This window comes from Nipponia nippon, unplaced genomic scaffold, assembly GCF_047370975.1.
Source record: "Nipponia nippon isolate SJK-2023a ecotype South Korea unplaced genomic scaffold, ASM4737097v1 scaffold_2, whole genome shotgun sequence".
In the NCBI taxonomy this organism is placed as follows: domain Eukaryota; kingdom Metazoa; phylum Chordata; class Aves; order Pelecaniformes; family Threskiornithidae; genus Nipponia; species Nipponia nippon.
Window position 1 is genome coordinate 15635908 of NW_028262336.1, and position 12068 is coordinate 15647975.

The 12068-nt window shown below is 38.7% G+C and overlaps 1 protein-coding gene across 7 annotated transcripts in view; it reads right to left on the reverse strand.

The window, feature by feature from the left end:
• Positions 1 to 1721: 1721 nt before the first annotated feature.
• DCAF6 (DDB1 and CUL4 associated factor 6) overlaps positions 1722 to 12068 on the reverse strand; it is a 91001-nt gene continuing 80654 nt past the window's right edge. For all 7 annotated transcript variants that reach the window (XM_087756872.1, XM_087756877.1, XM_087756874.1 and 4 more), the window contains 4 exons: positions 8113 to 8269; positions 6461 to 6549; positions 3796 to 3901; positions 1722 to 2166 (listed from right to left, as the gene is read on the reverse strand). In XM_087756872.1, the coding sequence (XP_087612998.1) occupies positions 2102 to 2166; positions 3796 to 3901; positions 6461 to 6549; positions 8113 to 8269 (417 nt within the window). In that variant the 3' untranslated portion in view covers positions 1722 to 2101. The remainder of the gene's footprint in view (positions 2167 to 3795; positions 3902 to 6460; positions 6550 to 8112; positions 8270 to 12068) is intronic.

Here is a 12068-nt window from a genome sequence, read left to right on the forward strand (position 1 = left end):
TACTGCTAACACCTAACGTAGAGCAGACAACCCTACTCATATATACACTAAGTACGCTAGATATATTTACTGCATAGTTCTTTAAAATCTAATGAGAGGAGTACTCTGTTCTGTTATAAAAAATCAAGGCTAATTTACATGTGATAAATGAGCTGAGCAGCAAGGTTTCAATAGTTCTAGACCGCTGTGTTTCCCCCCTCCCCTATCAGGTGTACCACAAAATCATAAAATATTCTTTCATTTCTTGCTGGTCTACAAATGCTTGCCCAAGACGTTATGTCATAAGGAAAAACTAATGTTTTGCTCCCTTCTCCAACAAAAAGGCCAGTTAGTCCTTCTCCTTGTGTCACCAGAAAAGACAAATATCCGTATCAGCCATTACTTTCACTCCATACCTTAAAAAAACAACCAACCAATTTACCTTAACTTCTTTCACTCTCCCTTGTTCACAGTAGATACATTCTCAAACGCTTACCAGATTTCCATCCTCTGCTGCACCAACCTCCTCTGGGTGTGAAGTTTCCCATCTTCCACAACGCTCCAGTGTTCCGAGACCTCCATTTTTCTCAGCGCCTCCAAAACCTTCTCCCCTCCGCCCAGTTACTTTCTCCGTTCCTAAATTCACTTCACTGGATCACTTTCAAAGCTTCTGTACTTTGCTCTTCCTCAATAATTTCCTATCTTCTCCTTTTTTAAACAAACAAACAAAAAACCCCCCCACACCCTATCCATCTCCTCACACCTTCCCTCTCCCCTCAAGTTATTCTTCCCTTGCCCAACTATCTTCAGTTACTGCCAGCTGAGTTCTATGTAATTCCCATTTCTCTTCCCTCACAAATCTCTCATCTCCTCAAATAGTTTTAGTTTTCCCATCTCTCTCTGTTTCTGTGATTTATATCCCTTCCCCAAGTCCTTTTAGCCTGCCTGCATTGTGAACTAGGACATCAAAATGCTGTGATAACGTTATTTTTCATTTGCTGTGGGGAATTCTTTTTGTTGATGTAAGCCAAGTTTGTGAAGACTGTGTGGTGAATGTATATTTTAATGATAACAGGGTAATGAGGCCTCCAGTACCCTCATCCACCTGGTTTAGAATTCTTCCCGGCATTCTGTAATTCCCGATGGAGCCTCTCAGCGTCTGCCATCCTTGGCAAGAACGGCCGTTGAGCAAAGCCTCTCTCTTCCCTGCTCCGCTTTCCCTCCTTCACCTCCTCTTCCCCATTGCCATCCAAAAACGTGGGGAGAACGGGCAGAGCCTGTTACACGGACTGAACCGCCCTCCTTCCCAAATAATTACTCCTAGGAAGCAACGCACAGGAATGTTCAAATTCACGTTCCTTTGCACTACATTTTCTCTTCTAAATCAAAGGGAAATTAAGATATATCTGTTGTTGCAAAGAACGCATCCTCATGGACCTATTAGTGGAACCAACTATTTCACCAGCACTACAGATTCAAGCATGGAGAATGTGAAGTGGCACTATAGTAAGACCGATGGAGAGACAATTTTGCCTATGTGTGGAGGGGTTATGCCCGTGGAAATGCAAGAACCGAGAGGCATGGGGTCTCAACGTCACAGAGAATCCCGGTGCTGACTGTAAGAAATAATTGTATTTGTCACTTCACAAATGCTGTAAGAAAGAATACAAATGAAGGCAGTAATAGGGTTATAGCTACCAGGCAAAAAAATCAATGGTTGCACAAAGAAAAAACACAAAAACTACTTAAAACAACCAAATATTTTAATTAGAAAGCAACAAACATGCAAACAGCAGGTATAGAAATTTATTTGAACCAACGTTTTTACTATAATGAAAGTTACTTTAAAACATTGATCCAAGCTCCCACATTTGCAGGTTAAGGAAAATATTGCACTTTGCGTCTTCTAGCACCCCTCATACATGGCAAAACATTTTAAAAACATTTTTGCTTATTTTACTTGCACACTCTCCCAAAGTCATGCACACAGTCATTCAAAAACAAAAGGTTAGGTTATCCAAAAGCAATACCTTAGAATTGCACTAAAGCTCTGTAAGGAAAAATATAATTAATGTCTTATACAAATTCCATTAACGTCTAGGTGCTTGCACACAACTGCCGGTTACTCTTCATCTTCGTTTTCATTTTCCTGGCCAGATCCTTCTGATCTGTCACCTTCCAATCGATCTGTAAGACATAGAGATTTCGTAAAGAGAACCTTTGAAGTTTTGAGGTTTGGGTAAATATCTACAGCGTGCTATCTCCTGGGGCTATTACACAACAGTGGCCGTGGGTTACAGAGCAGAAGAAAGTTCATATGGACTGACAGCAGAGATTGGGTAGAAATGTTACCACAAGAAAGGAGAAGAGGAGAAAAGCCCTAAAGGATTGCCAGGCATAAAAGCAAAATTTGTGTACAAAAGGAGAAACCTTGCAGCTGCTGACTGGTTGTCAGCACAGGGAAGATGAATGCAAGCATAATATTAAAAAGAAATGGTGAATGCAAGGGATTGAAACACCGTTCTGGGGAGCTAAAACTAGAATAGCCGCAGTTAGAAATTCGTATACTCCAGAAAACTGGGGAATTGCTATCTGTCACTGTATACATCAGAAAAAGTACCTTCTGATGTAAAAGTTTAGAGAAAGGCAAATCCAGAAACGTGTGAGGCAACGTGACTGGCTCAAGACATATCACTCAAACAACATGCACTGTCAGGTTAAGAAATACTCCACCCAGCCATAACACAGTTTTTTGCTGAAACCATTGTAACTTAAGTGTTGGGCAGTTCTTTGAGTATTTTACTCCAAAGAAATCGTAACAATGAAGAAAAAAAACAAACTACTATATTCATTTACAGCAGTGGTGAGGCACACCACTGGGCTGGATACAGTGGCATCCTCCTGGCTCTCTAATTCTCACAGATCAGTGAGAGGTGAAAGAGGAGCAGCAGCTGCTGCCAGGCAGACCTTCCCTCCTTCCTCATCACTATAAGCCCACTGCTCTTCTCAGCCAGTGCCGGAGCCCCCGTATTCAATATCTACAGTCACTTTCACCCTCATCCTACAGTTCTGTTAGGTTTCCACCCCATACACCATACCAGTCTCCCCAAACTTTGTCTCCTTGCTTCCCACCCAGTATGACATCTCTCCATTGTCCTACATCTTCAGTATCAACCCACTGCTGTCAGCCTCTTCAGCACTAACACCCAGGAACACCAGTTCCCAACAACAATTTCCGATGCAACCCCTCTTATCACCAGTTTCAGTCCCTAGGGAACTGCTCCTTCACTGAAGGGACACCCTAGTACCTGCTGCCCCAGGAACAGCTGCCAGCAGCCTCACTGATATCTCCCGCAGTCCTCTACCTTCACACCCTCCTCTGTCCCCAGACAATTCCAAGCCCGCAATGATAACCAGTTTATCTCATGACTCATTCCAGTCATCCCCAATAGTTCTCCATCACATAGCACTCACCTTAAAGACCATTCCTTAGAAAAGGGAGTATTTTTCAACATCTAATTAGTACTACATTATGTATAAACCATTTCGGGATGGATAGTATGGTAACATCTAAAAATATATTTTGCTCTTGCTCTTTGTTTTGAGGTAAAAAAATAACAGCTGCAAAAATGTTGCAAGTCTCACACTAAAAAAGCAATTCCTAAGTACTTCTATTAAAAGACCCTTAAACAACCCTTGAATCTTCTCAACCAACCCCAAGTGTAGCCACAGACAGCTGAAGATCTTGATGGTTCCCCAATCCATCTGCTATTTCATAGACAAATGTGACGGACAAGCTCTTCAGAAGTCTCTCACCTGCTCTTATATGATTCAACGAAGCCAACATTCGTAACATAAAAGAAGCTGGAACCGTAATAGTGTTTCTGGTCTCTTCCAGCATTAATTCATTACGTGTTATAACCTGGAGGCAGGAAAGGGGGGAAAAAAAAAAGCATCGAAAATAAACACAAAATTGTACTGCATCAATATTGGTTTGCAGATACAAAGTTCCTATGCAAAAGGCATTTACAGTGTGCAAAATTACAATAAGGGAACAATATTTTAATAATTACCATTGAATACAGTTATACCAGTTGCATGTGGTAAGAAAAGTCAGACAGTGGACTCTGCCTCCAGATATATAATTGTCTACCTAAACAACATCCTAGTGAGATCATCATTCCATCGTCCACATACATGGTAGATATTAAGATGAGCAACTGAGAAAAACTTCTGGAAATGAGATCTTGCACAAAGTAAGGAGGAATGATGACAGAAAGTGCTGTTTCAGATGGCAACTGTTGTAGAGAACAAAGTGCTAGCACCAGTGCTGGCCAAGAATGTGGGAAGGAAAAGCGATGAGGTTACCCTAAACTCCTACCTTCATGCTGCTTGAAACTTTTGGAGACAATCCAAGGAACACAAGCAATTACTCTATCCCAGTTCAGGAACATTCTTCAGCTCCATAATTCTTTCTAAACAGATCTATAGCTTGCCTCTAAATGACTTGAAAGAGCCAGCTCTGACTGTCTTAGTTTCAAGGGAAAAAAAATCACTAATGAATACTTTTAGCTCTTTTGCCTCCTTCCTTCTGCGTGGTAGTTCCTTGCCATCCTTCTTGCTTTGCCCTTAAGTTCCAATTCCACACCTTAGCTTGTCTCTCAGCTTTCAGACTACGTTCTTTCATTATCACTAAGCATAAAAATTTCTTTAGGTGGAGATAAGTTCTGACCCTTATTCAGTCCTTCCTCCCAGATCAGCTGCTGTAAGGCAGGAAAATAACGCACTCCTCTTTCTCCCCGGGACTCCTTCTCGGGTCTGTTCCTCTTCTGAGGAACATGTTCTTGCAAATGCCTGCAGTGGCCTTCTCCTAGCCAAATCAAAGCGCCTCTCTTCTCTCATTCTCATCTGTTTACCAGGAACTCTGCACAGCTGATCACTCCCTAAATGAAGCAAACTGAGAAGACAGCAGGCTGCCACTTTTACTCTTTCACCTGCTATTTCTCTAGTGCATCATCAGCAACACCCTTTTGACAGCCCGCCTCTGATGCTTTTTTTCTCTTCAGAGATTTGTTCCCATCCCCGCTATCTTCTTCTATTCACTAAGGTCATGGCCTCTCTTAATTGTAAATACAGTTGTGTATCCATACTGAACTTTCCCCAAACACAGTGCTTCCTCCCTAGACCTTCCCTTCTATGGAAAATTCAGTTCACGTCTCTTGGACATTTACTCTAGTCAAACTTAATACGGTGAAAACTGTTTTATTGCTATAAACCTGTCCTATCCTCTACATAGGTATTTCAATATGGGGATTAAATTAAAAAACAAACCCAAAAAACCATGTGAAATTACAAACCATACTGCGGTCAAATTTTCTGTAAGTTCTACATTTTTTTATTAAAGAAAAAATAATTGAATCTCTAAATAATTTGTTATTATTTAAAATTAAGTGACAAAAGTATCAGCACAATAATTACTTTTAACACACATTTCTATTTAGCCGCATTTCTAAACCCTGAAGGCTCCAAAACACATCCTAGATTAAAATTATCATACAATATACACAGAAGTGTCACTTCACCCAGTGCTACTTCTGCTAAAGTAATGGGAAAGGTTCAAAAATCACAAGTGGGTAGTTTGGGGGTGTTTAGGGGAATGGGGAGGAGGGTGGCTAAGGGTTGTGGGTTTCTGTTTGTTTTACATATATGTAGCACTAATATTGAGAAATAATAATTTAAAAACAAAACAAAAACCCCACCAGTCTACTATATCCCTGCTCCCCAAGAGTTTGCACAAAAAAAAAAACGAACCACCCCACAACCAAATCTGCCCTAATATATTACTTCCAGAAGAACATCTCACATTTTAATACATTTTAATGTAAATCAGTAAAATATGATTATTCAGCAGTCAACTATATGACCATCATAGGCCAGTTGCTATACGTTGTTATTGCTTTGGAGGTATGAAAACAACGTGTTACAGAACTCTACGTACAGACTTTTGTAACTGATTGGCCTTCAATGTTTGCGTTATTCCATGAAGTTCCCAATTTGCAATCTTAACCTTAACTCCCTTTTATGCCACAGAATATTTAACAGGATTGATTTTTGCACTCCCTGTTCTTCTGTATATCATTTTATTTCCTTCAGTTAATTTATTTGTGTAAGGACAACCACGACCTTCGTTTCTAATTCCTGCCCCTTTCCTTTTATATCTGACTGTCCATACGTTTTCCAACTTCTTTCATGTACATAATACCATATCATGTAATTTCTAGGAGAGTTAATGAAATACAAAGTGCCTCTGTGTGCTGCCAATGATATGAAAGTTAGCTATTATAAAGGGCAGCTTTTTATTTGTAGCTCATTTGTTGAACATTAAATAACCCTGCTAATTCAATATCAGTAATTTGCACCAAATGCTTTTATAGAATTGGAAGATGCAACATTACCATGAAAAAGGAGGAAAGGTTCTTACCTCATCTGCAAGTTTTCTGTTAAAAATCTTGGATTCTTCCAATGGTGACCAAATCTTTATATCATAATCAATACCCGAAGAGGCCAGAACTAGAAGTAATAGTAATTCTAAATTAAATGTGTTATGTCTTTGCCAGTATTTTCTGCACTTAAATGGAGTTGAAGAAAAATACTTCGCTTAAAGCATTTATTTGCAAATGTCAATTCGCATGCTGAACATACAGCTATGTAATTACTAAGTCTCCATACAAGATCTGAGCTATAGATTGTACATTTTTGAATATACACATAAAAACATACAAAGAAAACACATACAAACATCAAGAGCCTACTTTTTTAAATAAAAAAAGTGCACCAGGATATACATAAGATAGGAGCAGAAAGTAAGAACAAACCCAGCCTCTACTAATGTATTTCTGCTGACAGCCTGATAAGTATATGCATTAATAACAAAGCCTTAGGATTTGTAGTCCCAGATGCAAAGACAGAAGCAAGATAATTTCAAACGTATTTTGACATTTGATAATTTCAGTGTATTTCATATAAATTTATTTGATATTCAAATATAAAGAAGCAATGGATGTTCTTATAAACGCTTGTTAAAATATGGAAAACAAAGTTGCAGAACATGCTCTAGATCACTGCACAAAACCACTACAGGAATAAAAATTCCATAGAAAGATCTGTGCAAGATTAACTGCCCTACAAGGAGGATGACCTCTTCGTTACATTTTCAGTGTGTGACAGGGAGACAGTCGCACTCCATCAAGAAATCAGTAAAGCTATAGGGCATTTTTGAAAGGTGCTTCCAAGGGCAGTGTCCAACCTAGCCACACACTCCAAACACGTACAGGAACACAATTCCAATTAAGCATTGTAAGTTCAAGGCTGATCCAACGTAGGGCAGTATTCCACGTTTCCACAAACTGTCTGAAAAAAACCTAGCTTCTTCTAGTATTATTATAACTTTATTTGCTTGTTTATTTACAGCTGACTGTTACTCTGCAGCCATATAAGCTATGAAAAAAGAAATAACATGAATACTTTATTTGACTGTGTCAGAAGCTGCAGAATGGTTCAGATTTTCCATCTACATGTCAGACGACATATGATTCCTTCTACTACTTTGGTCCATCTTTTCTATAAATATTTTCCCCTAAATATAAATGAATAGAATTTCTATGAATTTTATTCATTCTTCTGATCTCACAGAACCAGTGAGACTCAGACACCCACTTCACTCAATTTTTTTAACAGAGCCAAATAGAGACCAGATTCCAATATCAACTCCCAAAGTGTTCCTGGCATTTCAGTCACCCTGTATTCCCCTCATTAGTGTCATGGAAAACATTTAATGTATTGAGGGGAGCAAGAAATGGAGGTTCTTCTTACTACATCCTAACTTTCTATAAATACTATGTCAGTGACGTTTTCATTCCAAGATGTTATTGACTAAAGGGGGTTTTAAGGGCCTAAGGTCATTAGTATAAGACAAAATTAAAAGTAGTATTATCTAATTTGCATGGGAAAAAAATGAACAACAGTTCATTAATCATTACAATGATCTGTTGAGGAAAGAATTTAAGACTGAGCTTTAAAATGCTTTACTACAGATAACCTGAACATGCAGACTGTGAAAAATGATCATCTTACTTGGGTCAAATGGATGAGGCTGAAGACAGTTCACCACATGATTATCAGCTTCCAGCAGCATGAGATGTTCAGCAGTATGTCGATCCCATATAAAAATATGGCCACAGTCTGAACCACTCATGACAAAGTTAGATCCCCAAAAATTGGCTTCCTTTATCTGCAGTAAAAACAAAAATAACAATTACTTTATAAGACTAGCTTGGAAAGCACATCAAAGAGTATACTCCCATTTCTGCAGTAACACTGCCTCTGAAGTAAGAACTCTGCAAATGCAGAAACAACATTTAAGGAAATTTAAAGGAAACGTGTAAAGAAAAATTGTCAAAAAAAAAAAGAAAATACAGAAGGTTAAAGATCTCCAGAGCAAAGTGGCTGCCAACAGAAAAAAGGAGACGAGTTGGGGTAGACTGAGCAGTTTGGAAATAAACAAGATGACAGCGGATTTGCCACTTTCCAAAGTGACTGGAGGGTATTGCAGAAAGATCCAAGGTCCTTGAGAAGGCGCCCAGAAAACCAGCCACCTCTCACCACAACTGTATAGGTTGTTGCAGTGCCTCACAGCCCGTGAAGCGACGCAGACGGCGTGCGCTTGGGCCGTTCCCTTCCGGCAGCTTCTCCAGGAAGCTCCGCCAGCGCTAAGGGAGGCTGAGGGAAGGCTGCCTTTGGAGCAGGGGCCTCAGCACAGACGGCAAAGGCTTCCTGTCACGTTCTGCCTTTCTTCCCCTGCCATCCATGCACAGCCTCTGCTCCTTCTCTCCATGCGACGAAGAGAGGAACAATATTCTCTGGGGAAAAGGAAAAGGCAGGGTTTAGGGAACAGGATGCTCATGCTTTAGGCTAATATACTATATAACGGTTTATTACATCATCTATTTCCCTTTCCTTCTGTGAAGTGCTGTAATTCAGTAGGTATATAAATGCCTTAAGCTCCGTAAGTATTCATGGCTCATCAGCATCATTGTTCTGGATAGCATTGTTAGCAAATGAGTAGGAACACTTTTCTAACAAAGTGACCATCTCTCCCCTCAAAATGACTAGACCGTCTTGTCCCCGATTCTGAGAATTAAAGAAAATAACAGATACAGTCAGTGACAAGATAGCTAGCTTGACCTGTACTTGACTTGAAAGAGCCTTTGGGAGAGAAGCGAGTAGATTAATCTGAACTTTTTTCTCCTCTTTGTTCCCATCCCTCTCTCCAAAATATGGTAGTGCCATAGGATTATAAGAGTAATGTATTATCTGACAATCATTTATACATGTTAGTTATATTTTTGTATGGATTCATGTATTTATTATTTATATTAGACTACAATATTTTAATTTCTTAAACATGATTTATTTATAAATAATTACTTGTGTAGTAAATACTGTATTATTTATTAATTGTGTATTTACTAATTCAGTGGGGAAACCCAGGCTCCTTGAGTGTTTCACAGATCTGCAGTCTCATGAGTTTTGGAACTGAAGGCAGCTGAAGCAGTCTGTCCTATGAAACAGAGTAGCATTACAATGAAAATGATCATGGAAATGACAGAGAAATTGCAGGCCAGGAAAAAGTGGCAGTAATATCAGATATCCATTTCCTTGAAATATAATGTTGATATTCCTCTACACCTGTCACGTTCAAGATTCCCTTATGATTACAGCCTGAAAGAATGTGGCTTATTCAATTTCTGAGCCAAAAAAGCCACTCTAGAGTATTTTTTTCAAGAAGCAACTATTAGGTTTGTTAGATGTAGAATAACCTTTCCATGCCAAGGCCTCTCTTGCCCTCCCTTCCTAAAAAGATGTTACCCAAATGAAGCCAATTCGCCTGAGCAAACAAGAATGGGTCACTTCCTTCACTAATGATTAGAATCTTCTTCAGAAATCACTTCTGATTTTACTCAGAGTAGGACATCAAAATAATGATTGTTAAACTTTTTAAAATAGGAACAGGCTAGGCAGCAGTATCTTTCTCCACTGCTGTCCTACATCATCTATAGGGTGAGAGGTTAGATGGGGTGGCAGAGGGAGACATTGCTTCAAGAACAGTCACAACTCATTCACAAGATGTGAGCTGAAAGGTCCACAACAGTTCGATGTCTGTGGTGGAGAAAAGAGTCTGGAAGCTAAAAATGTAATCCTACACACAAGATTACACTTTAAACAGTTACCAGTACCTCTTACAAACTCTAAATTGACATACACTGGGCAAGAGAGATCCCTATGTAAGCAGAAGTTTCCTACGCAGAAGCTTTCAGAGTTCACACAGATGATGACCAATGCTTGAAGTTTAGCATAAAATAATTTCCTAATTTTTGCTATTTAAGAATATCTCCAGCATAAGGGACAGAATTTTGAGTTTGAGACCATTTACACAGAATCCTACTATGGCATTATTTTCCAAGTAGCACATCATAATAAAGCTCTAAAGAGGACAGTGCCTGCATCCTTATCTTTCTTTTTGCATAGTTTTCTCAGAAAACACATTGGAGAAAAGGACAGACATTGTCTTGCTCTGTGCTTGCCCTAGCTATCTTGATTTAAAAACCACCATGATAAAGAATCATATTAATAACCTGAACCCTTACCACTGTTAAAAATGTGTACTTTACTTCCAGCAAGAGTATGTCTAGTTTTAAATTTCAGGCTTGCTAGATCTTTGTCTATAGAATATGTACCAAGGATTGCAGTCAGTGCAATAGTCATCCTGATGTCTAAAAATAAGCCAGAGAAACTGCATTCCTGGATTCTGTAGTGGAAGACATGTTTCCAATATATTCATCTTTTGGCAGCTTTTGTCTTATAGCTCCTCTTAATATATATTTTTCATTATCATGTTAGAAGTACATCTGAATTATCTCCAATAATAAATAACTTTATATTTTGATTCTCAGTTATGACTTCTTCCTGCTTTCTTTGTATTCTCTTACGTAACTGCCAATTGCTAATATTCATAAAACCTAATTTTAGCACCACATAAAATTAACAGAATTGAAATTCGCATTTAAAAATTTTGTTTTCAAAGTCATATACATGCTCAATTCTACTGTGCGCATACACAACTTATCCCATTTATTAGGTACACACAGATGCTCTAGTGAAGAAAAGTTTCAATCTTTAAAGTCAATATTTTAAAAGGGGGACTCGAGACTTGGGGTGAGTGGAATAGAGGAAGAATGGCATATATAAGAAAGGAGACAAGACTAGGACTGGAAGGAACAATAGTGAGGAAAAGACAGGAGAGACACAGAACTGAAGGCACATGGCAAAAGGCAAATTTTGAAGAAAAAGAAAGGGATTTGGGGCTCACAAGCATTTTTTCCTCCAAGAGCTAGAGAAACAAGAAATCCCACCGCCATCATTCCACTACCATCTCCCCCCTGATGCCATACTTTCAGGTCTGTTTCACAAAAAAAAAAAAAAAAGGTAACACCCAGTACTCTAACGACATTCGAGCGGTTACATGGCAAGGATCTTTGTGCTGGACCTAAAAATGTTCTAACCCTGCCAAGGGTGCAAGCAAACATCAATATAATGCTACTTATCTTTTGCTTTCTGACAATATGAGAATCACACTTAAAATATGCTTATAAAAAAAATTGTAAGATTGCCAAATTAAGTTCTCAAAAGTAATTATTCAATTTGCCTGCATAACCTTAATTCACTCTCCTTTTATATATATATATATATATATATATACACACACACACACACGTATTAAAATATTTCATGTTCATGTCATTGACAAGACAACTTTATCCCTGGGCTGCTCAGGTGTGTAGGAAACAAGACCTCTCTAAGCTGTCTCCTTCGCAAATTTAAAAGGGAAATACCATCAGCCCTCACCTTGCAGGAAAGAGGGTACCAATCAAAAAAATAATTAAAATGAAGTTTGCCACCATAGAAGCAAACAGGAAAAATGACATCATCTTCCATTGTGTGCATTCCTCATCATAGGTGCTCATGTGAAA